General features: G+C 44.0%; 1 protein-coding gene across 1 annotated transcript in view; it reads left to right on the top strand.

Annotated features, from left to right (window-relative positions):
* The window catches only part of LOC307073270 (neurobeachin-like), a gene marked incomplete at both ends in the record, with an annotated part of 171819 nt that overhangs the window by 63087 nt on the left and 81232 nt on the right, over positions 1-27500 (top strand). Inside the window, 3 exons of the mRNA XM_079732974.1 lie at positions 591-699; positions 2963-3129; positions 15364-15488. Coding sequence (XP_079589100.1) covers positions 591-699; positions 2963-3129; positions 15364-15488 — 401 coding nt within the window. The remainder of the gene's footprint in view (positions 1-590; positions 700-2962; positions 3130-15363; positions 15489-27500) is intronic.

Below are 27500 nucleotides of genomic sequence, written 5' to 3'. Positions count from 1 at the left end.
TCAGGCATGTTCCCGATGAGCTTCAATGCCTTAACGATGCTGGGTTCCTTAATGCTGCTGCCGAGGCTGTCGCTGCCTTGCGGCCCTGAGACGTAACACAGACAAACCATGTTCCCCTCCACCACCTTTCAACTGCAGAGTGTTGCAGCCACCTGACACACACTACCAGCAATACACAATATACCCCCACCACCACCACCGCCACCATACTACCACCAGCACCAACACATTCACCACACTATTAACCCCGCCACCACAACCACCACACCACCATCTTTACACTGCAGCCATGTTGCAGCATCCTGATACCGCCTCCTCCTCCTCCTCCTCTACTTCTTCCTCCTCCTTCTCTACCCCCTCCTCCTCCTCTACCCCCTCCTCCTCCTCCTCCTCCTCCTCCTCTACCCCCTCCTAATCCTTCTTCCTCCTCTCCCCCTCCTTCCTCCTTCTCCTCCTCCTCCTCTACCCCTACTCTCCTTCTTCCTCCTTTCCTCCTCTCTCCTCCTCTCCCTCCTCCTTCCCATCCCTCTCCCTCCTACCACCTCCTCCTCTCCTTCCCCTCCCCTTTCCCCTCCTCTGCCTCTCTGAAGGCTGCTGTGCCATGCGATGAAGGACCACATCGTCCGCGTCGCCAACGAAGCAGAGTTTATCCTCAACAGACAGAGGGCCGAAGACGTCCATAAACATGCAGAGTTTGAGGTACACACATGTGCACAGAGTACACATGGTGTTTGAAGTACAAGTATACACATGCTTAGAGTACACACATGGTGTTTGATGTAGAGTGCATTCTTGATGTTTGAGCCGCAAGTACACAAATTTTGTTGGAAGCCCAAGTACGCACATCATGTTTGAGTTACAAGCATGTCCAAGATTAGATAACGTAAAACAAACAAGTCCCTCCAGGACTAATAAAGCTAACCCTAAAAAAATATAAAACTAACCCTCAAAAAATATATAAAACAGATTTCAAATCAAAGAACGGAAGTTAAAAAATAAAGTGTAATATCACCAATGTAAATACACATCTATCTCCAAAGTAAATCTGAAACAAAAAAAAGTTGAATAATATACAATATGCCCCACAGTGGTGGATTCCCTGCTGTGAATAGAAACGCTAAAGGAATCCTATTAGGGGAGAAGAAAGCTAATTATTTTCTGTTCCTCTAATCCTTCCTCCTCTCTCCCCACGAGGATTCATGTAATAACGTTACAATCCCTATTAAAGAAATGTAATTTTAATATTAATTCATATTAATAAAGCAATATAATCCCTACGCTGGAAACTAACATTCAAACACTTTTCACTGGAAGCTGTTCTGTAAGACATTAGGATAAGCCGCTGATATCTTTCATGAGACAGGCCACACCCTATCAGAAGCAAATAATCTTTTCCTTATCATGATTAGCCATTCAGCTACCACATGCTACCATGTTCAGTATTAACTGCTAATATGTTCATATATTACAGATAACCCACTGCTAGCTAGCATGCCTTAGCTACTAACACAGACAGCCTTGACCTGCTGGATAAACTGAAGAAGACACCTTGATGTGGGGGTCACTAGACCTCCGCCCCACCCAACCTCCAGTCTCACCCCCCCCAACCCTCCCCCTCCCCCCACTCACTGTATCACCGTCCCTCACAACGCTTCAGGAGGGAGAAGATGAGACACTTTTACAATTAAGTTGCTGTCAGGACGCGGGCACCGGTCGGCTTAAAACGATAAATAACGTTTGATATCTGTCAGGGGAGTCACGTGGTCCGACGTGAGATGACACGCCGAGATTGAGTTATCGTCCGTATGAGGAATATGTTGCGGGATAATATCTGACAGAATTCAAATTTAAGTCAGGAAATTGAATTAGCTTCCAGCTTCTGTTAGCAAATTAGATTGTGAATATTAGCTGGCGAGCCCCCACAGGGGCTGCGCAGAGAGGCAATCTGCTTTTAGTTGACAATATACTCCCGCTCCCACACAGCACATTTAACCACCTAAAATTTTGCTCTGGAAAACTGTTCTTTTAAAGCATAAAACAGCATAAAAGCATAAAAAATGTAATGTATATATTTCATAAATGTTAGAAATAAATGTTTTGTTGACACTGCATTTAAACTATTAATATCCATAATTGCAATGCAAGTTTAACTACACACTACTTTGGTATTCTATAAACATGTAAAAGCATATTGAACTATAGCCCATGCACTGATAAAAATATAGCCTCGGAAATGTGTGAAAACCTTTTTACCAGACTGTGGGTTTGTGGATTGATGATTGTTTGATGAATATAATTATTTATTTGTTTTTACCAGAAATGCTAGCTTCACAGGGGTTAAAGGCTTACAGGCTTACTTTCACAGCGTTAATTTACTGCATGTCTCAGAGTCTACGGAATTATTTGCCCCTCCAATTCCTAACCCTCTCTCCATCCTACACAGGGGTGTAGGCTACTGTGTTATTTGACATGAGTTTCATTTCCCCCCATGAAAAAATGCTGAATTTGAGGGTTTAATGTTCAAACTGAGTCATGAAAGTAACGCCAAGGAGGGGGCGGAACAAAGGACATTACAATCCGTCAATATTTGTTGCAACAAAATCTTAAAAAAATATATACCTTTTTATACCTTTCTTTTAATCTATTAGTTTGTCTCATTTTGTTCAAATCTCCCAACCTACCTGTCAAATAAATCTCTGTGATTCTCTCTTCATTGTTATATTAACTCAACTATGTTATACTGAATTTGTATTTCTTTGTCTAGCTGTGTTGTTCCCCTTGTAAAGCCCCTTTGTATTGCAAATCTGCAAAAGAAAATGAACATAATACCAATATTACAAAACATGCTTGGGGTTAATGTAACGGTGTGCATCCTAAACCCCAACCCCACTAAATGAATAAGTGGATAATCATCAATGTGTTGTGTACATTGTGTAAGTATCATTCTGCATTCCCCGCCCAGTCCACCTGTTCTGCGTACACGCTGGACAGGAGGAAGGAGGAGAGGACGTGTGACCACCTGATGTCTGCCGCCAGGCACCGAGACCATGTGACCGCCAACCAGCTCCGGCAGAAGATCGTCAACATCCTCAACAACCGACAGGGTGGTTGGAGCGACCCCGCCCACAGGTATGGCACCGTCGCCCTCACGATGGTGCGAGGCCAACAATGCGCTTTGGGTTTGCGTTAATCGGCGAGAGTGGTTTTAAATTAATTCTAGAATAGAATTAGTTGTTTAAAATACAATCATTTTTTTCTAGTGATGAATGTTGCTTTATAAACCAAAATGAATAGCTTCTCCCACCTTGTTATCTCCTTGTTTGAGGGAGCACGTAACATCCAGGTGCAAATGATATTGCGAAAGGAAGGCAAAAACAGCGGTGCCTTCTTTCATAACTGTTGACTGTGTTTCTGCCTGCCTCCACTAATTTCACCGTCCTGCTCTTGTCCACCTAAAGTGATATCCGATTCGCCGTCCAACATCAGCGTGAATCCATTTGAATGCAACATTAAGTGCTTAAAGTTTATAATGACGATCCAATGATGAGGGAACCAGTATATCATTTTAAAGTGCCGTCTCATGAATGAACAGCTTGTGGATGAAGCTTTCAGACAGGGATCTATATAAGTGTATCTCACCAGTGGCCAGTCTACACGGCGTCGATTTGAAACCTTTTACTGTTTACCCGTGCTTGCCAAGTTTGTGTTCGGCAATAAGGTGCTAATAGACCCCGCCTCCAGCTACATAATTAGTCTAAACAAATTTAAGTTAAAGACAAATACTCCTTTCACCCGGTTTTGAGCTGGTCTGCTTTCAGACTTTCAATTATTAACCGAAAGTCCGATTTGCGAGGCTATATCCAGCTAAATGTCCAGTGGACCCACACTCGGGGTGAGGGAGTTAAAACCGAGCGGGGTTAAGCTCTGGAACCCTGGTCCACACTCGTAGGTCCTCCAGAGCTAACACGCGCTAACGCACTAAGGGGTTGACCGCTACCTTGGCGCCCGGCGGCTTGTAGGGTTGAAGGTTTAAGATCACCTCAGTAATGTCATTTTCCCAGCATCCTTTGGGGGTTAGCGGCGAGGTCAGCAAATGCAATTACAGCCTGGATTGGCCCAGGCTCCCCCGGGACAGCTGATTGGCTGGTGGTCAGACAGGCTGTGGGTGGTGGAGGAGGTGATGGTGATGGTGGTGGGTGGAGGGTTATGGGGTTGGGGGTGTTTGTGTGCGGCTGTCCGGATTGGGCTGAGCTGCTCAGACACACATGGAGGCATGTGTGTGTGTGTGTGTGTGTGTGTGTGTGTGTGTGTGTGTGTGTGTGTGTGTGTGTGTGTGTGTGTGTGTGTGTGTGTGTGTGTGTGTGTGTTTGTGCTGGAGAGTGTGTGTGTAGTGTGTTTGGAAAGTGTGCGTGTTTGTGTCCCAGGAGGCCTGTTAAAACAACACAGCTCCGGGCGGCGGGCTAGTTCACGCTTCCCTTCAAAACCTGCACCGCCGGTGCCGTTAGAATCCTACAGACACATACACACACGCACACACACTCACACGCACACACTTAATGCTCAGAGAATGGGGTTGTTAATGTATTAGTCTAGTCCGTCGGTTTTCTCTTTCAATGTCATTACATCTTCACTATTTATTCCTCTTCATCTGTTGATATCATCTACTGTATGATATCAGTCTATCTATTGATCTATTCTTCTCTCCATCTATCTTTCTAGCTTTTTTAATTCAAATCAATAAAACACATTACATCCATGCTAAATATGTAATACTAAAGGCAGTGCAGCAGCCAGTGTTTATATATTGAGCTGTGCACGTGACCCTGGCTAATGTCTGGCTAGCCTGGAGGCAGACCTCCTGAATTTGGCGCACACTCGTATTGATCTGACAAACAAACACAAACATTGCCTTTCCCTCGAAACAGTAGCTTGGGTTTTGTTATAAAAATGTTCAAGATGTGTTCCAGATGCTTAGCTGTGTTGGATAAAAAAGTGTTTGACACCCATCTCTGCTTGCTTGTTCACTATTGTGTATAAATGTTGGGTAAACTGAATTGGATTGAAAGGCTTGTTTTTAGTTCTTGATTTGAGGCACACAATTTAAAAATATGCAGGAATGTGGGACTTTCGAATTTTATTTTCCATTCATAAACTCTTTCAATAAATATCTAATAACCCGACACAACCACAAGCAATTACAAACATTCATAAATATTTGACGTCATTTACTATACATCATTTTATATTCTGTTGGAGGCATTTTTGCGTGCTTAGTCAAACCATTACTCTACAGTAATGCTGTTTTTAAACACACATTGAATTTACCATTCAGAATACAGCTAATAAACAATTCACTGTGTATTAGCTGTACAGATTTCCATGAATGTGCTTCTTGGACCCAAAGGCACGCTCGCTAGTGACGAAACGTTTTGAATTGAGTTTTTGGCGTTTTTGTTTAAATATTTATGGCGTTTCCTGCAGGTCGTCGAAACAAAGGCTTATTGAGAGCGTGTGCGTGGTAAATGATACCACAGGAAAACTTCTTACACATTGTAATGTAATGGCAACCTGCTGGCAGAGAGAGATGATGCAATATGTGTGTATGTGTGTGTGTGTGTGTGTGTGGGGGGGGGGCCTTATTCAATGCTACATTAACTTCTCCATTTATGCTGCTTGTGTAAAATATAAGACCCTGAAGCACTTAGAGCTGGCTGTCTGTTATTCTGACTGCTAGAGGGGGTGTGTGTGTGTGTGTGTGTGTGTGTGTTTGTGTGTGTGTGTGTGTGTGTGTGGGACCATGTGCATGCCTGCAGTGTGTGTTTGTGTGTGCCTATGTGTGTTCGTGCATTAGAATGCCATTAAGCGTGTACGTGTGTGTTTGCTTGTGTGTAAGTGTGTGTGTGTTTGCATGCCTGCAGTGTTTTTGCGTGTTTGTGTGTGTGTGTGTGTGTGTGTGTGTGTGTGTGTGTGTGCGTCTGTAAGTAGGCCTTTGCGTGCGTGTGTGTGTGAGAGTGAGTGCATGCCTGCAGTGTGTTTGTGTCTATGTGCGTGTGTGTAAGTGTGTTTATTTTCCCACTTCTATACTCGAATTGCTTTGATTCCTCCCCTGCTAACTGCAGCCTAGAGCCATGCCGGAGGAAACGTTTCATTCCAGTCGAGTATCGTCTAAACTCCTAGTCTAAGCTCCATTACCGCGGCTTGTTGTCACAGCTGTGTGTGTGTGTCTGAGGAGCGCCGTCAGGATTTGCTGTCACATAATGGCCGCCAGCATTGTTCTCGCTGTGCTAAAAACAGTAAGTATGCAGTGTAAATAAAGAGAGAGAAAGCAGCAACACAAATACACTATATAGTCCAAGCTACCACGACGTGCTAGCCATGTGCGAAAGCTTTGGGAAATTGAACTTCCACGTTTCTGCTGTTGGGTTGGAAATCCGATATATTGACGTCTTTACGTTTGACTGGCTGGCATAAGATTGAGATAAGATGTGCTTTATTGATCCCCGAGGGGGAATCTTAGGACATGCATAATGTGATGTTATGGCATGTGTTGCCACACGCTGTTATGTTATGTAATGTTCTGGTAGGTTATGTTATGTTTATCATTTAACGCACAGTATTTGAAAGATGCGGATCAGACCGATGGGGGCTGGGGGGGCAACGACAACGACCCATTGTTCTGTTAGTGTCATGTGACCCCATAGTGAAATGAGCCAATCAGAGTCCTGGGAGACCCGTTAGCCACGCAGCGCGCCCCGCTTCCCTGATGATGAATGAATCCTGCAGCCGTCGTATCGAGTCGGCCGGCGGGAAAATCAATAGTGCTCAAATTGAAACAGTATAGGGGGCTATCGATCCGCGGCGCTAAATCAAAACCAGCCAGACTTTGATACTGCGCCCCGCGCCGCCGTGACACCCTATCAATTTTAGCCCCGCGCTGATAAATCAGCTCGAAAATTGGTTGTCAGACGTTCTCTCCGGGAGGCAGTGATGTCCCGTGGCCTCTGGCCCCTCCCTGACGTTGACCTCCGACCCCTGTCAGTGGATTATAAAGTTCAGGCGCATCCGAAGTGAAAGGAGACGTCAAGACCAGCTGATGAATTCACTCTTTATATATATATATATATATATATAGTCTGCCTGCGACAACATAGGGCCACTTTACTACACGCCACAACCCAAAATAGTCTCTAGATTCAGAAGTAAAGACATTTTCTCACCAACGATTCCATTTTGTATATAGGATATTATTTATTATATAATAATACATATTTAATTTATTGATATACCGCAGAGACACTCAAGGACACTTGAATGATGACACTGTACGTGTGTTTATATTCACGCACACACAAATGCACACACACACAAACAAAGGACTTCAATTACAATTCAATTACAATATCCAATTACAAACATGGATTCAGTTCAAATGTGTGCGAGTGTTTCACTACAGCATCATAATATAGACTCTAGTCCACCAAACGCCACTCTAACCTGAAACGTTCCTCTTGACCCTACATGCATCGTGGTGGCCATGTTGGCGTCCATGTTGGCTCCAGAGTCAGCTGACACAGCAGCAACCCTGGCGCTCCCCCCCGTTGACCGTAAGCTAACCTGACGGATGCATCGATCGGCAACATCCCCCCCGTATAATTACTTTCTAGTGGCGGTGGAGCGGGAGAGGGAGGAGACGGAGAAAGGAACTGGTGGCTAGTATTGATCGGCTGGTGGTGGTGGTGGTGTGAGGGCGGGTGATGGCGGCGGCAGTGTTGGGGCGGGCGGAACCGGCGTTTCCCTTGACTAACGCTGAGGTCCATCCCTCAGCGGTGAGGAATGGTAACTAGCTCCCCCTGGATAATAACTTTGTGATGGAATGGACCTTTCTCCCCCGACCTGACCACAGCCCTTAAAGGGTTATCAATTCTAATCGAGGCTCGCGGGGGCCTGCCCCCCCCCCCACCCACCCACCACTGAGAGCTTTACGATCGGTTCCCTGGGCCCATGAAAGCCCCACACCCCCTTCTGACACCCTATTTGCGAAGACAGAGAGGTTGAAAGAGCAAGGTCTCCTGTCGGGTCCGCAAATGTAATGAGTGTGTTCTCACACGTCAGCTTTTAACGGTCGCGGCTGTGGCCAACGGTCGTCTACGGTCGTCCACCACGGTCGAACTCCTGCGCAAATTGCGTAAAAAACAACAATAACAGTGTGAACGAAGAGGAAGATGTTATGATGTTATTGAGGTCAATGCCGTGTCGTTAACAGACCGGACGGGAAGCCCCGGCGTTCCGAATCACCTCGCTTCAGTGATGTGTTTTATTTGTAAATTGCGCCTTTTTTGTTCATAACCAACCTTTGCTTCTCTGCCTTCTCTTCGTGCTCAGCTGGGTCCTTGACCCATGCTGGGTGTTTGTCTTCCTCTCCGCGGTGTTCTTAACCTTGCCCGCTGTTCTAATTATCTCTGGAAGGAGTCCCACACCTCCCATCATCCATTTCACCTGACCTGCCTCCACCGCACCCCGTAGCAGATGAGGGATGGGGGAGGCTGCCTGAAGTTAGACTGCTTGGGGGGAGGGGTGGGTTAGCTGCCTAGTTTCCGCTTCTTTCCATCTTTCTCAAAACCAGACGAATTGGGCTGGAGCTAATCTGCTTTCTCTTTAGTCTTGGTCCAATAGCTCTCTCTCTCTCTCTTGCTTTCTCTCTCTCTCGCTCTCTCTCTTGCTTTCTCTCTGTCCCTCTCTCTCTTTCTCTCTCTCTCTTGCTTTCTCTCTCTCTCTCTCTTGCTTTCTCTCTCTCTCTCTCTCTTGCGTTCTCTCTGTCTCTCTCTCTTGCTTTCTCTGTCTCTCTCTCTTGCTTTCTCTCTGTCTCTCTCTCTCTCTCTCTCTCTCTCTCTCTCTCTCTCTCTCTCTCTCTCTCTTGCTCCCTTATCACTGTCTCTATCTTTATCTCTTGCTCGCTCTCTTTCCCTCACTTTTGCGCTTTCTGTGTCTCTCTCGATTTGAACTGGCTCTGTAATCGTGTCTTTCTATCAATGAATGACAACAGCTTGTCCACCGCTAAGTGGAAGCATTCGCGGCCCTAGCTTAGCATACTTTCAGCTCCAAGGGGTGATGAGGAACCAGGAAGTGGAAGCAGATGAAAGCACGCTACGTAGCATCGCTAGCACGCGGTGCTAATCCGTTCACGATGGGAGCTCTTGTTCTGAGCGGTGATCGGACGTCGGCACTGTCACAGAAGAAGTTACAAAGTGTGTCCCCTCCTTCACTCCAGAGTTTCAAACAGAGCTCTTGTCTGTTGTGCCCGCCGCCATATGTTTGCCAGTCTCTTGGTTTAATCCATCATTGTCGAACATGTACAACGTGGCAGAAAAAAACAACACTGTGAATTCAAAAACATCTTACTGTTTGACCTGCAATGATATGTTTATCTCCCTCAGTTTGCCGTCTGTTGTCTAACTTACTGCCTTGGTTGATTTTTACTATTCTGTTGGTAAAATTTGTATTAACTTGATGGTTCAATGTAAATTAGTAGTCATTTTAATCCAAAACACTTTCCTGAGACAGGTCGTTATGAGCAGGTAGTGGTTAGAGAGTGAATACAGAAACAGGTCATTAAGGAGCCGGTTGGGGTTAGGCAGTGTATATAGAGATCATTAAGGTGGCAATTTCTTATATTTCCATGAAAATAAATATCTGTTAGGTGACTATCTATTACCGAATGAGGTAACACAACGGTAACTCAACCTGTGACTCACAGGTGAAAGCCCTTCCATTTGCAGCATTATGAATGTTAGCAAGTGGGTGTCGGTGGTGATGAGGATCTATAGCAACAATTATCACCGAAGAGAATGAAACGGATATCTTTGAGAGTGTCCCTTTAAGGAGCAGGTAGGGGTTAGACAATACATTGAAAATGAATTTTGTTGGAGTTAGGAGTAGGGGTTGGACAGTGAATACAAATGTAAGTCATTAAGGGGCAGGTAGGGGTTGAACAGGAAACACAGAGACCGGTCATTAAGGACTACTTATGGACCAAGGACCACTTAGGGGTTAGACAGTTAATGGTAAATTAACTGAATTTATATAGCGCTTTTCAGCCCAGTGACTTCTCAAAGCGCTCTTAAACGATTGACATTTACCCATTCATACCCACCCTCATAAACCAACGGCATTGTAGCCATGCAAGATGACAGCCAGCTAGTCAGGAGCAGTTAGGGTTAGGTGTCTTACTCAAGGACACCTCAACACGTGTCCTTGAGCAAGCCGGGAATTGTACCAGCAACCTTCTGATTGCCGGACAACCCGCTCTACCCCCAGAGCCACTGCCGCCCCTAATCTGAAACATCTTGGCTAATAGAAACCCAGGATTTCTACAGTGATGACGGCTGACGTGTTTTACAAATCAAATGTTTCCACATCAGTTGTATCCTAGTTATTTCAGTTCTTTATTGTTTGATTTTAGCCGTTGCTGTGTCCCTCTTTAGGTATTCATTAGTTAATTATCCATGATAGCAAAAGTTTTATTGAAGTGATTTTTCAGCCATTCATCCACTGGTTATCTCTGCCCCTTCGCTCCACACAGTCCAGCGAGTCACACAGCACACGCATAAAAGGCCATTTGTTCTCAGCCCCATGTACAGCCGGTGTATGTTCAGCGTCTCAGTCACACACACATGACAGCGTGTGTGTTTGTATATGTGTGTGTGTGTGTGTGTGTGTGTGTGTGTGTGTGTGTGTGTGTGTGTGTCTGTGTGTCTGTGTGTGTGTGTGTGTGTGATAGAAACCAGTCGCCGGCCCTTTGAATAGAATTGTCACTGATTACTGGTACTTTATTATAATTAGGTCTCGTTCATGTTCCCAATAGAGGCTTTTAAGGGGAATATAATGGTGTCCTATTGAATCTCCATGACAGCTGCCTTCCTCTGTAGAAGTCTTCAACTCCGTTTCCGTACGAGGAAATAGTATTCCTCATCAATTTAACCAACTGACGAGAAATGTTCCCCGTACGGAAACAACAACGAAGAAATCTGGCGGCATTTCCTTGACCTTACCGTGAACGTGTTTTCAGTTACCATGAACGTGTTTTCAGTAAGTCATAATAAGTTGGCACAATGGGAATATAAAGGTTAACTGCTGGGTCATTTTTAATGCTCCATTGGATTTGATTTGGTTATCTAACCTCGCAAGGCTGTTCAGAAGATAGCTGACCTCTAACCTGGGGTCATGTCACAAGAATGTTTATTTGTTTCGATTTTGTATACGTTTTGTTTTTTGTAGCCATTTTCTTGATTTATTAATTACTCACCAAATAACAAATAATATTAATTATTACTAAACATTATATTTTTCTTCATCTATTATGTATTCTAGTTGTATGTATTGCTATATAATATATTTGATATTTTCAAATTTTACTTTTGTCTTGATAGCTTAGCAGTTAGCTAGTTTATTCTATTAAAAAACAGGACACTAATAAAGGCTCATACTTTTCCTGCTCTAAGAGGAATATACAGCAACTATATCATGGAATAAAACAATATAAGGCCGGTCGCGTCTGTTAAGAGCAGCTCCTTCCTTCTCCTGATGGATTTTGTGATAAAAGTGGTTGCCTTATCTCCTCCTCCATCTTGTTTTGAGTCATTGCTCTCCGGGGTCTTGCGGCCCGTTTTTAAACCGACCGCTGTTGTCCCTGTAGTGCCTTATATCTGCTACAAACAAACCCAGAGAGGGAGAGAGAGATTTAAACACCTAGTTTAGCTGCGGACAACTTCCTGAAAAACACTGTTCAAAAGAAATAAAATGTTGGTGTTGCTGTTGTTTTCTGTCAAATTGATAATTCTGTTGATTCATTCATTCATTTTAAATCCACTTGGCACTAATCTGTTATATTTTGCACCACCAAAACACCCACACACAGAGAGGATCTTTAAACACCTATTTGAAAGCAATAGCAGACTCTATAGTCCTTTTACACATTAATTCTAATGCACTTAGCAGCTCTGAAAGCATCCATAAATAATCGCTCTGTCGGTTATCAACGCTGGAAAATTAGCTTTTAAAAAGCAGTTTGAAAACCATTCCGGTGATTGATGAGCGACGGGGCTAATACATTTAGCCAGTTTTCCGAAGGGGGCCGGCCCACGACCATTCTTTATGTCTGTCGGCGCGCTGCAAGCATTACTCCAAGAAAATGAGGGAGTGGGTCGTCTCCGTGTGAGCAAGGAGGCTCTGGACAAAGTACTGCCGGTAGCAATACATATAGCGAACGCAAGGATTGTATACGGAGTGTTTAGGATGTAGCCAACCAGGGCCTTTTTATCTGTATTCTTTTTAATAAGTAATTTTAATCATTTTAAATCATCCTTCCTTAACCATCGTTAAACAATAACAGCTAACAGTTAAGATGTTTTAGTTACTATTCTCCTAGCCATTATTACTTCCTCCATTGTTGCTTATACATAATTTCTAGGTGAAACATTATTGGTATTTCATGCTTTGTTTACTGATCAATGAAGTGACATCGACAGTCAATTTATAGATGGATAAATAGATCATCAGTGACTCTCATTATTAATGATGCTTGGTCTATTCAATTATAAAGTATATACCGTATTCCCAAACTAAATACTACATCATTCCAATACCATTTGCTGAACTGGCTATGCAATTAATATTGAATTATATTATTGTATAATTTAATATACAGCACCTGCATACATTGGTTATTCTGGTGTGCTCCTGTATGTGGATGTTCTCTGATGTTAAAAGCATATTAAAGCCCGGTATTGAGTACGACCCCAGAGTCTATTGTACTACTAGTCGTCCATGGAAATAGGGACCCTCCTCACCGGGGTCTGAGGGGAATCCATCCTTGTCCTCTTCAGGCCCGGGGGTGTGGACTAATGCGGTCCCGTGTGAAGCTGGCTCTTACTCTGTAATTGCGATGAAGGGCTCCACAAATAGGCCTGACTTCTCCCTGCCGCCTCTATGCTCGTCCGGGGCCACCTCAAGGGGAACCCTCCACACGAGAGGAGGCTTTCCTCCCCTCTGGCGGCTGTCTGTTTGAACTGTAAATTAGAGGACCTAATCGCCCACAGTCATTGCTGCCTGCGGTGGATTTACATTTCCCTCTCTCCGTGTAATCTGGCGTTTACAATATCATTTACGTGCCCTTCTCCTTCCTCTCCTTCTCCTCCTTCTAACCCCCCCTCCCTCCGCTCCGCGTCTAAGCCCCTCGAGAGGTGACTGACAGCCGACAAGCCCCGCCTCCCCGGGCCATGCTTTGCATACCACGGCTTGTAATTCGTAAATACGAGGGGGGTTTATATTTGCACCCGGTGCACGTTTTGAACGACGGGGACTGCTTTGGAGTGATGTTTAAGTAAAGCTGAGCTCTCGCCGCGTTTGTGGCGATGGCGTTAAGTCTCTCTCTGAGCTTCTTGATTTCAGGCACTCTGAGATCTTTTATTTTGAAGAGCCAGCAGGCTGTGATTGTGTCATGTGATCCCCCTCCTGGTAACCCTTTAATCTGTTCCCACTGCCTCCGTGTTGCAGTAGAGCAGGGGTGGGTGGGGTAGGGGAACGAGGAGGCTAAAGCCATACAATATGTGCCAACGCCTGCCAAGGATGTGGTACATGTATGTCAGAACGTCTGCTTGGATGTGGTTTATCCTCGCTTAATCCCAGGCTATTGTCGTCTCTCCTTGGTGTTTCTGTTCCTCTGCTTGTCTCGTACAACGTGGGTGTGAGGAAGGACTAGCGTTTTTTAAGCAATGGGGCTTTTGTGTTTGGGGCTCCAGCAACACAAGAGTGGTGCTCTGGTGATTAGCACTGTTTAAACTGCTGTCTGGAACAGAGTCTCCGCCGGTGTGGTCTCATACCGCCCACATACGTCTCTTTTTCTTCAGGTTCATGAACACAAATGCACAGCAAACACTCCACCAGTCAAATTTTATGGATATGGCCTTTTTTCGTGCAAATCCACTCAAAGTGCTTAACAAGTGAAACAACACAAGAACGAGAAATAAAATGGGTTTAATATAACAATAAAAATCATCTGAGCAACATACATTTCAGAGGTAGCTTTAACATAAGGTTAGATCGTACTTTATTAATTCCAGACAGGGTATTCTTGTATTCGAACCAACAAAATTACTCACTTGATTAGAAGAAAGCTTAACCAAAAAGGTATGTTTTACGCTTAAGTTTGGCAGTATATCGGCACATTGCAATGGCCTCAGTTACTCTGGCAGGCCTACAAAGCAGGTCTATTTGTACTTCTTACACGGTGGGCTTGAGTGGGAGATCCGAACCAGAGAACCTCCATTTGCTCCATTCCCTAATGTCATCACTGTTTCTCTAATCACCAGCGCGTTGCCGACCCAGTCAGCAGCTCTTTCTTTCTCCTTCTCCCCGTCCTCTGGTTCCTTGCATGCCTCTCCGGCCAGTGGTGGCTGTGAGCACAGTCTGGTCTAGTAACCTGATGCTGGGCTCGCTGGGTAACGGCGTGCATTATTCTCCTCGCTCCTCATTAATGTCTGAATAATCATTTACACAAAGATGGCTGCCTCATGCCGGGGCTGGTCTCTCTCTTTCATCCTTTGTCCCCCCCCCCCCTCCTTCTTTACGGCCGCCTAATTCAATCGTATTAATAATGAATACAAAAAACGCAATTTTATGTTGGCTTGCTGCGGGGCACCCGGGAATCATTCCAATGAATATTTCAGCACATTATTTTAATCACGGCTGTGCATATGCAGGGCTGGGGGGAGGGGAGATGGAGGAGGTGGAGGAGGGGTTGGTTTGCTGGCGCTGGCGGGGAGAGGGTGCTTGTTTTATAGGCTCATGCCTCAAACTCGCCCCCGAGAACCCCAATCATAAAGCTGCACGCTGTCCGCACTGAGGGTCTTACGCCTGATTTACAAGACTTGTTCAAAACAGTGAAGAGGGCAGGCAGGCCGGGCCATTTATACTGTCATTTCAGGCTGTGTTTGCTAATGGGAGCGTAAGTGATTTACGATGGCGGCGCTGCAGCTACCTTCTGTTAGCTACTAACACAATGAGGGCTGCTAGCATCTCGAGGCTAACAACGGGGCAACACAACATGCAAGATATTACAGTAATACACACTGAAATTCAGGACAGTCCCACACAGGACAATAAAGTTCAGCACAATATAAGAAAACACAACACAGACCCACCCAACTCACATATAGGGTGGGCATGTAGAGTACATTGTGATTTAAGTGGTTTCTGGTCATTGGCCTGGAACTGGTCTCTTAATGATCTTTAACTGGCAGACAACTGGTTTTCAACCCATCTCTGGTCTCAAAATGGTCTAACTGGTTCTAACTGGTCTCTCCCCAGCCAGGACCAGGACTCGTGGCGTCTTGACTACTGGGAAGACGATCTCAGGAGGAGAAGGCGATTGGTCAGGAACCCGCTAGGCTCCGCCCACCAGGGAGTCACCAGGAGAGCGCTGGAAGACTATGGTTAGCATACACATTAATACTTTAGAAAAATACTGTAATATACATTGATACTGTAGTACCATATATAAAATACATGAAAACTCTACTACTCAAAGAAGTATAAATTATTACTGTAGTAAAATATGATATACTACTGTATTCTACTATTTTACTTGCAATACTTATGATAGTTATGTATGAATACTATGTATTAGTACTTTAATACTAATAATATACATTAATACTGTAGTACTGTAACAGTATGTGCATGTATATATTTAATATAGTATTACATTTACATTTACATTTAGGGCATTTTGCAGACGCTTTTATCCAAAGCGACTAAGTAAGTAATAAGTACATTTGTCATAAGAAGTGAAACAATATATCGCTGTCGGTACAGTAAAGATGTTCATAGAACCAAGTGCAAGTATTACAATCGCTAGGCTAACCCATTCCCCGTGTAAAGCAATGATAGCAGCTACTGTAGATTAGTAATGCGCGATATAAACGATATACGATATAAACGATAAAAATGGCCTACGATAGAGATTTTAATTCTATCGCTCTATCGCGATAATGCATGTTGATGACGCAAAATACAATGTTTAATTTTTGGTTTGGTGCAATTCATTTTCACATTGCAATTTTCGCAACAGTGCCAGAATTCGTCAACAAACCTGCATGTGTGCAAAGAACGTTAACCCATTTGTACCGGCTGCTGTGCGGCGCAACATTGTATCTAGTAGATACAATGTTGCTCCGCGCAGCCGGTACAAATGGGTTAATGGTAAACACGTATTGATGCGCAATCCGGTCTTAAAGGTAAACACGCACAGATGCGTGATCCGGTCTGAATGGGTTAAATCATTGGACAAAAAGGTCTGGGGCGTTGTAAAGCGTTAAAGAAAAAAGGGGGGGGGGGGAAGCACCGGTGAAAGTAAACAATCATGGATATCCAGCGTGATATACATTGATCTGCGGACTGGTCCAACTCCTTCTCCCTCATCCTGACTCGGAATGTGTTAAATGCATCGGCATTTTTAAGTTATGTTTTCCAGTATACTTTTTACTTGCTTTTGTCGGACCGTCGGGTGGTGGCTCAACATGGAGCAAAGAGGAGACGGAATGTCTTTTGGATATCGGACCCAAATATCCAAAAGACGTTCCGTCTCCTCTTTGCTCCATGTTGAGCAACGTCTCCGAGACCACCTCTCCGGCTGGGTCAACCTCCTTTTGATGGTTAGAAATATCACGTAATCGACAAAAATCTTAACAATCAATGATCGATCATCAATTAATCATGCCCATCCCCAATTGTCAGTACAGTGTCTGTTCCTTATCTAGAAAGACACCCATTTTTCCTGTTCTCTGCATCTTGGGTGGCATTTAAGATCCAAGGACTTAAACTAAGTGTATTGCCTTTTAGAATGGTTTGCACTAAAGGAAAGAAACCAGGGGCGTCACTAGGTTTTAAGGACAGGGGGGGCTTAGCCCCCAGGAGATGCACAGAATGTGAGCGAACGTTTAATTTCACAAACAGCTAACAAAAACTGAGAAATTACAACCTAGGTTGCAGGGAAAACGTGGACTGGATTTCAGTGATGTGGGCATGCTCTATATGAACAAGTGGAATGGACTCGATAACGACGCACTGACCGCTTCCATAAGGGAAACTAAGATTTATGATCACATTTAAGTTAATAATAACTGGTTATATGATTATTTATCTAAGCTCAAATTCTCGCCACATTATATTGAATTTGTCGGCACTTTTTTGTAAAACAAAAAATAAATAAAAAATTTTTAGGGGGCTGAAGCCCCCCTAAAATAGGCCTAATGACGCCACTGAAAGAAACCCAATACTAATTTTATTTATCTGCAACATTATGTTGTATGATTACAGTGTTTCACAATAAATATTCTCGAAATGACATACTATATTTCTCTTTTTTTTAAATACATTTAGCAGTTTGGCTTTCCTTAGGGTCTATGTAACCTGTTCTGAAACGGTTATTTTATGATTTTAGATTGTGATATATATCGTTATCGCAAGAGGCTGCAATGTATATCGCAATATGGATTTTAGGCCATATCGCCCATCTCTACTGTAGATGCTACACAATTAAGTACCTTGAATAAGTGCAATGTACAAGTGCCAGGGCGTACAACATTCAATGGTGGCTGTGCATTGGTTTCTATGCAGAGTCGAGGTGGACTCTGAACAGGTGAGTTTTGAGTCTTTTGCGGAAGCTGGTGAACGACTCTGCGATCCTGACATCGGTAGGGAGCTCATTCCACCACTGAGGTCCCAAAACAGAGAAAAGTTGTGACTTCACTGATCGACCTTTGCTTGTTCTTAGCGATGGCGGTACCAGACGTCCAGCTAAGGTAGTTGAGCGGAGGGATCGAGCTGGGGTGTGTGGCTTTACTAATGCTTGGAGGTAGGCAGGGGCAGTTCCATCGACTGCCTTGTATGCCAGTACCATCATCTTGAATCTGATGCGAGCTATTACAGGGAGCCAGTGGAGGTCTCGGAAGAGGGGGGTTACATGTGAGAACTTCGGTAGGTTGAACACGAGGCGCGCTGCCGCATTCTGGATGCGCTGCAAGGGTTTAATCGCAGAGGCAGGGAGTCCAGCCAGGAGCGAGTTGCAGTAGTCGAGGCGGGAGATGACCAGTGATTGGACTAGAAGCTGAGCTGCTTCCCTTGTGAGGATGGCCGGATCCTGCGGATGTTGTAAAGTGCAAATCTGCAGGATCGGGCCACCTTGGTGATGTTTGCGGTGCAGCATAACTGATTGTCCAACACTACACCAAGGTTTTTGGCAGTTGGAGAAGGAGATACAGTGATGTTCTCAACAGATGTTCTCAACAGATGTTCTATTATATTATATAATATGTATATAATGTGTATAACAATTATTCTTGTATTATACATAATATAAAATATATAGTACTGTAATATGTGAGATATATAGTGTAGTTCTTTAATACTATATATTTGTTATACCTTAGTATTGGAGTGCTATATTATGTTACATTAATAGCATAGTATATTAGATACATGGCTACTTGGTATTCTATCCTATAATAGACACTACAGCAGTATTACTGTAAGATGGGCAGTTCTGTCCAGATCTATCTAGGATTATAGCTGTGTCACACATCACTGGGTCCCCTTTATCGACTCTTTCTCTCCTGCTGTGCTCCACTGAGCAGGGCTAAAGTATTGATCTATCCTCTGTTCTCTCACAGTATCCAAACTATCCAGCTGCAGCAACAGCACCAAACTCAGGGTACTGATTGGTGTAAATTGGCTCTATAAGTGTCACTTACTAGATAGTTACTTGAAACTATTTTGAACAGTTTGAACCAGAAACAGCAATGTAGGTAACTCTTAAGTTTCTCAAGAGATGCTGCAGCCTTCATGTTGTCTTGTTTACTTTTTCTTGACTTTTATCAGAGTAATGTATATTTGTATCGCATACTGTAAATTTGACCTAATTTCATATTCAAACCATTTTTCTCTGCTGATGAAATGAGGTCATAGTCCGCCTGTGTTGCCGCCGCATACCACTGTTGTCATGGTAACCGGTTGTCATCTGGCATCTCTTTTATCTCTGGTCGTGCTATCTAGCTAGCTAACCAGCTAGCCTGCAAGCTCCGGTAGTCCCAGCACTGAACAGCCAGACCTGGCTGTGTTATGCTAGCTAGCTTGCGGCCTCAAGAGGCATCAAGTTCCATATGCAGGTGGTATATATGAAAACCACAAAAATACCGGCCTGCTCCCATTTTATTGCTAACTGGTTCCCTTATTTTCCATATTCAAATAAAAGGTGATTTGGAAGGGATAGATGTTATGAGTTATAGAAGTTGTTGTGCTGTGTGACTATTCAGCAATTGTTATCTATCAATCTCTATCTTACCATCTTGATTTATCTATCTCTAGGTAATTATCTATCTATTTTTTACTTGATCTATCTCTATCTCTCTATTTAATAATAGACAATGCGTTTGGTTTTCTTTGTACTCTGTTCGCTAGATTCCAGTGGACTGCTGTCTATGTGAATGTAATATTCCCTGACAGTTTTGTGTTTTATTAAATAATAACAATTATGCAGTGGTTTGGGTTGGAAGCTGAAGCCCGTCATTAGAGGGTGAGAGGTGGAATATCTGTTAAGTCACAGCAGCTTCCAAAACTTTTCTCCACGGGATCTGACAGTGACTGAAGCGACCGGGAACTGGTTCCTTCAGTTTTTTTTACAGCTAAAACAAGCATTTATTTTTACTTAGGGCCGGGGTCGACTTTACAGAAGATGCATCGTTGTGGGTTTTGACAGCAAGAAATAAAAGCTTACACTCCGATTTGGGCGCCGCCATTTTGATTTTGGAGAGGGCAGAGAGAAGGGTGTTTGAGCAGCTCACAGGGGAGAGCAGAAAATAAATGTGTGAGGAGGGAAGAAAAGTTATTTTATGCACAAAAGAATGTTTCATGGCGCGAGGGTGCTTCGATTTTGACAGCTTTGAACTTGCCAGGAGATCATCTAAGTGCTTTAAGTATTATCTAAGGGAGAATAAGGCTTTACTCTCTACGAAAGTTTCACTGCTCACTGCTCACCACTCGTGTGTTGGTGATAGTTGCCTGATTTGTCTTTTTTATGTTTGTGGGAGTGTGTCGACTTTACACGCAAGAGCCCACTTGTGTGTTACTGCAATGCATATGTGTTGGTGTGTGCATGTCTCTTTTCATGTGTGCCTTTGTAGGTGTATGTAAGTTGTGCTTGTGTGTGTTTGTCTGAGTGTGTGCGTACATGAGTGTATTTGTGTCTTTGTCTGTGCGTGTATCCCTATGGGTGTGTGTGTGTCTCAGTACTCGCTACAGCCCCAGACATGTGAGGGAGCAGGTTAAATGGAGCTTCTTTGTCTATTAGCAGCGCTGACAGCTTAGCCAGCAGATTCTGCCTCTCCTCTAATACCCCCCCTGTTAGCGAAGGGCTAGCGCGCTAGCTCTCTGTGCTGGGGGCTGATTGGACCTGGGCAAGCATGAAATGGAAGCCAGGTTAATATTGATCCAGGTGTTTAACGGGCTGTTTTACCTCCAGGTGTCCTTGCTGTCTCATTCCAGGTGAGAATTAGACTCTCTCTGTGTCTGTCTGTCTGTCTGTCTCTCTAGTTATCTATCTAGTTATCTATTGCTCTTGCTCTCTGTTTCGCCATTGCGCTCTGTTTCGCTCTCTCTCTCTCTCTCTCTCTCTCTCTCTCTCTCTCTCCCTCTGTCCCTCTGTCCTTGTCTCTCTCTCTCCCTCTCTCTGTCCTTGTCTCTCTCTCTCTCTGGATAATAAGATCCTTAAACATCTTCAGGACTAACATCTCCCTAGTAATATTAACCATCACACGTTTCCACCACCCTTTTCCTCCCTCCTCTCCTCTTCTCTCTTCTCACTCTGAGCACCTCCCCGCCCTAGATGAATGACTGTACATCTACCTGTTGTTGTCCCTGTAGGATATGGTTTCCCCCAAAGAAAGGAGATACAGAGTCGGGTCTTAGAGGAGAGTGTCAGGTTCTGGACGCTGGCTCAGGGAACTTTTAGGAGGGTTGGGGGATAAAATGGGGCAGGGTTGTTGGGTGATTAGTTGAAGTGGGTGGATGGATAAATAAAGACTATAAATAAAAACATAAAAAACGTAAATGCAAACAACAAGGTATAGAAATAGTATTTAAAAACAACTAAATAACATACATCTTTAAAGATTTATTTTGCGTTCTTTCATTTGTTGTCTGTTGGGGAGTTGTTGTCCGGTGAAAATCGATCTGACATGACTCAGTCGCGATGAATAATTGCGTTCAATGTAAAAGGATCCTGATAATAAAAGAAACATCAATCATCACTGCAGGACTTATGGTGAGCATTTAACACAATGCTGAACAGATGCATACATAGAGGGACAGACATTTTCTGTTTAGGTACTGCTTATTTCTCTGGGTTTGAACGTTGTTCGAAAGATGGAGGATAATGCTAGTACAAAACTCGACAAAGTATGTAACCTAGGTCTAGTCGTTTTAGATCGTTTAGTGCAGAAATGTTACACATTACACCTTTAACTGCTGTTTAATTGTCCCTCAACTTACCCTCTCCACACTTGAGGTTGTGACGGTTTTAATGTCGAGACTTGAAAGTAACTGGGATAACGCCGGTACTCACATTATTTTGGGTTGGTGGAAAGTCCTGACAGATCAGCCCAGATGGCGAATAAAGATCTCTCTCATCTACCCTCTATAAACCTGTCCACATCAAAGATATTCTGACTTTAACTAGCTCTATAATAATAGGAAAAGCTTCCCAAAATAGACACGCTGCATCCATGGAAGTGAAATACATAAAAAGTATCTGCATTATACACACTACCGCCCCCCCCCCCCCCAATCCGCTCCCCCTCGCTGTGGAATGAGGACCCTGTGGAGAGCAGGCACACAATCAGTACCAGATAAGGAATGGGGAGGATTTTCTGCACAGTTAAAAGCGGTTGGAAGTTTGTCTAATCAGTAATGTTCTCAATTGAAAATGTTCCTGATGACTCAAGATGGCTGCCGTGGTGCACAGGAAGTGGGGAAGGGTTGGTTTGTTTCAACTTATTTGAGAAAATAAAATGTTTTCACGTCTTCTTAGTCCCACACTATAACCATTATGATGGACACTGTGTTGAATAATTGGATAAGTCCCACAAAAGAACCACTTACAATAACAGGTTTTGTCAGAAAAGTTATCCAACCTGCACTCAGAACCAATCACTCATCATCACAATGACCATCATAATATTCTTCAATAATCATGTGAAATTAAATGATTACATCACAACGAAACATCAAGAAAGTTATAAGAAGAGATGAAACTTTTAAAGGTATATGGTATGGGCTACACCAGCTATACTTTTGACTTCATGTGAATGTCTCAAGCGGTGTGAGAGGTGGGGACGTTCAGATGGCGTTTCCTGCGTGTCGGCTGTAGGTATTGAGTTACCCGCCAATTCGTCGTATGAACGTCCTCGTTCCAGAAGGATGCGGGTAGCGGGAGTGGACGGCGTCTTAAGTGAAACATCATGTTGAGGATTACGTTTAAACGTCAAAAAGGGCCCAATGGGGAGTGAGAGAGGGGTGGGGAGGAACACACACTCTTCCCAGGCAGAGAGGAATGAAAACGCCCTCGCTGCAGCACACCAACCCCTGGTGCTTTTATTTTACAATATGTTAAACATGGCTGGTTGCCAGGCAACAGAGCAGTTGATTTAAGAGACCTTTAAAAATTCTTTCAACTCGTATCTAGTTTATAACGGTGGTAGAACTACTGGATACTGGACCGCTTCCATTGCAAGATCCCTTTTATATAGGGTTCCTCTCCTCTGTTCACAGTAATGTGTATCTTAATAAGGTTGTCACTCTGTAAATTGATGGAAAAGTACACGTTTGATGGTTACCTTAACCACTGGAATGGGTTTATTCATTTACATGGCATACATTTTCTTCGGAGTTACCCGCCACAGCCTAGATGTAATGCTGGACGTTTGTGTCCAACTGTCTTCAGCTAACAGTGAAGAAAGTAGGCCAACAATCTGTTGTGTTCTGGGATTTAGGGCAATTTTCTTTGCCTTTATGCTCTGCCACATCTTTCTTTAAATATTATAAACAAGATTGCATTATAGTTGTACTAATAGAAGTAGTAGTTTATTTTTTAGTAGGTAGCTGTCTAAAAAATACCTAATAAATATGATATGTGAATATTTAAATATTTAAAGTGTTTACATATATATATATAATACGTAAGGGATAATGTATAGAACGCCGTTCATTATTCAGAAAATAAGCCCTAACAGGGCTGAAGGTGCTTATTTTCAATTATGACCGGTGATGTTCTATACATTATCCCGCTTATTACACGGCTACTTGCCAAAACTGAAAAATAACTTTCCACAGTGTGTCTTTTTACAATAACCATTCGTAGTGTTGATCAGCAGAGAAATAGTCCGCCAAAGACGTTGACTTCGCTTAGCAACCGAATACGCTGGGGTTGATAAGTTACCAGACCACTTGCGGAGTGATACCAAAGAAATGAGTCAGAGGCAAAAATCCACTTTCCTTGACAGCGGTCATTATATGCTTAGCAACGGTGAATTATCAAAAAAATAATTCACCGCAGGAAGTTGTGAAGGCCCATGCAAGTGAACGGAGCGTTCCACATCATTGAGAAGAGCAGTGTAATAAATAAGTATATATATATAAAGATAGATAAAATAAATGTTACATTAATATATATATTAACATTGTATTTATATGATTCTTTTACTTTCATGTTCTTATCCAGGTATGTGAATGAGGGAAACGTGCTTGTGATCAACGAGGGTCTGGATGTGTTTTTAATTCTATTTTATGTTTTACATCTCTAACCCTTATACGAGGGCTGTCAGGTATGACAGACCGTTGGTGGCCTGGTTATTTCACACAACACTTGGCGTACGTTTAGCAGGCGCCCGCTTCGGACGCGCGGCTCCTCCTTAACGTTGACGAATGGCATCCCGGCGCCCTGCGATGCGGCGACGCCTCTGGTCCAATGGGCTATCAGTCAGAGGCCGACGGCCGTACCTGTCAGCACTCTCCCGCCTCCTTCCCCTCTCTCCGCCTCTCCGTGTCTCACCTCCCATCTCTTGTTATTTATGACCACATTACGTGTTCCCTGATAACTAAATTGGATTTGGGGAGGACTGATGTGACTGACTAGACTCGTCCTACACTCTTCTCCTGCTGCTCCGATACTCCGATACCCATACGGGGGGGGGGGGGGGGGGGGGGGTCATTACGGAGCACAAAATCAGCTGTGGTTTATTTGGACTGCGTCCCACCACACTTCCTCCTGCTCTCGTCGACCAATCAAATGGCCCAGTGTTCAAGCTCCACTTTCCTTCTCTTGACTGCGAGCATAATGACGGTTTACAGAATTACAGCGTTAGGTTTCACTCCCTGTCCGCCTGGCTTTGATCCGAGACGGCCCGCAGACTGGTCTGTGTACAGTTGACACTAGGCAGAGTCGACCCCTTCTCCCTCTCTCTTTACTTCTTTCTCTGTTTCTCTCTCCCTCTCTTTCTTTCCCTTAATCAAAATGTCTCTCTCTACCGCTGCTCCCTCTCTCTCTTTGTCTCTCTGTCTCTCTCTCTCTCTCTCTCCCTAACTCTCTCTCTCTTTCTCTCTCCCTAACTCTCTCTCGCTCTCTTTCCCTCTCCCTCTACCCTGAAGAGGTTAGCGGTGTATGCCTGTGTATTCTTCTTTATGTCTTATAGACAATAGTGAGCGCTGACCTCCCTCTGGTAGACCTGCTTCATGGTGCTCCTGGGGTTAGAAAGGCTGGACCCAGAGACTTGCTGACAGTAGGAGCTATGATAAGTATAGCTTCCACAGTGATAGGTCAACTGACCGAGGTAGGGATACATACCTGGCATGGAAGAAGAATGCTACTCATATCAGTGGCGGCTGGTGGTTTGGGAGGAAGGACTGAGCCATTTGCCTGCTTGCAATGTTAGTGGCGTATGGTGGCATAAGTATGTGAGACTGAAGTTTTTTCAGGGTGTTTTGGTGAACTACAAAATAGCAGGGAGGGATAATTATCTGGATAAAATGTATACAAATTCACCAGTGGCAGCATTGTACTTTGAAAGCTGGTGGTCAGCATGTCTTGAAATGGACTACAAGGGCAGAAGGATATAATGCAGAGCAAATTAGTCAAATCAGGCCTACTCTAGATTTGTAAAACTAAATAATAAAATCTGGGCTTATCATTGGGCTCAATGACTGAAGCTATTGGTTGAACTTTGGCTATGTTTGTTTTCATCTAGTTGTTTTAAGAAAAATGAAGAAAAAATACCAAAAGTGATGCCATTTAAAATGCATCATTCTCTGAATCATTCACTAACATCCTTTCCACAATATCAAACAGAACGGTCAGAGTAACAAACAATTAAAAGAACAATGAGAACATTATCTCACAACTATTTACATGGGCTGTAAGCAATGTGGATGTTAATGGACGTTTCCGAATCTTCATTTATAGATCAAGACAATCCTCTTCGCTGTTTGTGTTGCAAAGATATCAGTGATCTGGTCTTACCAAACTGGATTTTTTAAAGTGATTTCAGAATAACAGCGTGTGTAGCTCCATGTTTTTGACACCCTTTCGTACGGTTTGGTAACCCAACGGAGGAGTGCCGAAAAATTGGTAGGCCCAGCCCAGCGCTCAACGTGTTTATTTTGGGACCTTGCCTAACTTTTGGCAGTGGGAACGCCAATATAAGCGAACGAGCCGCACCGCACCGCAAGGTGGAAACGCCAATATAAGCGAACAGAGCCGCACCGTACCGCAACCAACAGTAGCGCACCGCTCGGTGGAAAGAGGCATACGACTGATCGGGTTTGTTGGTTCTCGTAGCCTAGACTTGAGGGGATAGCCCCTCCATCCGGGCTGCTCCACAGCCAGGGCTGCTGCTTATTGGTTCATAGCGCAGCCAGGGCTCCAGCCTATTCGTGAAAAGATTTTGGCGTGATTCAAACCCCTTAGCTAGTCACACCCACTCAGAGGAGGAATTTCCTCCACTCTCCCATTGAACCCCATGTTATTCACCGGCCAACACTGCTGGGGAAATGAATGGGGGTCAGCGGAGGCTCTTGCCCTTTGAATGGGGCGGAGCCGCAGTGCATTGTGGATCCTTCCGCTCCGTTGGATCCGTCGGCTCCGTCAAGAAAGTTGAAAAATGTTCAACTTTTCAGGCAGCGACGGATCCGTCATCCAATCAGATCGCGTATGCTCGGGCTTGGCTGACGTATGCCTCCGCAAAGACTACTCCCCCATCCGTCAGCCACGCCTTCCGTCATCCGTTGACGGACGGTGCAGTGGGAAGGCGGTAGATGTTGTCAGGGAGGAACGTCCTAAAGCAGTCATTTTCAATAGGCGATAGGGGGTGCTAATGTCCCTTTACCCAGGGAAACGACAATACATATACAAAGGTATTAAAGTAGTCATATTTAAGGGAATTAATTCATTTACAGTAGTCTTGGCAATCTACATTTTTTATTCTCAACAATGTTAAGCAGGATCTTCCTCCCTTCCCTCACTGGAGAAGTCTCCACTGACTCATATACTGGTTAAGAAGAAGTACTTTTAGATGACATATGATAGTTCTTAATTGATCCCAGATAGGAAATACAAGTTGCACATCAGCAAATAAAAAACAGTTCTCCGGGTAACAGAACTAAACAGAATAACATTTCCAGAAAAAAACTGTAAACTCAATTTGTAGAACTAGCTATTTTCTACAGATGTACGTAAGTAAAACTCAGCAAGATAATGGCTTTAGAATACCCTGAAGACCCTGAATACAACAAATGTCTCAAAACTGATGTATAAACTTCGCCAGCACAGTGAATGAGTAAACGGGGCTAGGCATGTCCAGCCCCACAACCTCCTCCCAGATATACAGGCCTTAGAAGAGAGACCAATGTGCCTCATCACGGCACGTGGCGTGGTTTGGCGTACGCCCGCCATTAGCTGATTACAGGGTATGAACACTCGCCGACCATGTCCGGCGGACGTATGGACGACAGGCGTTCATACGCAGCTTCCCCCCTCCCGCGCTCTCTGATGAAACCCAGGCCCAGGCCGGGTCTTAATTGGGCCGTATGTCGGGCACAGTCCTTGTCGAGGGACTCAAGGCGGCCGACCCACGTCCTAAATGACTCTGAGCTGGCCATGCCTCGCCTGGCCCCGGCTCAACGGCGGTACCATGACGACCTTGTTGGAAGAAATATAGATAAAGAATAGATGATATCCTGTGAGTTTATCAAGAAAGGGTAACAAAAATATCGACTTCATGTATGATTTTGCGTTTGATGGTGTGTGTGTGTGTGTGTGTTGTGTGTGTGTGTGTGTGTGTGTGTGTGTGTGTGTGTGTGTGTGTGTGTGTGTGTGTGTGTGTGTATTTGAAATCAGTGTA

The sequence above is a fragment of the Pollachius pollachius genome (assembly GCF_949987615.1).
Source record: "Pollachius pollachius genome assembly, chromosome: 3".
NCBI classification, from domain to species: domain Eukaryota; kingdom Metazoa; phylum Chordata; class Actinopteri; order Gadiformes; family Gadidae; genus Pollachius; species Pollachius pollachius.
Note: the sequence above shows the minus strand (reverse complement) of the source record. Positions and strands in the feature narration are given on the sequence as shown.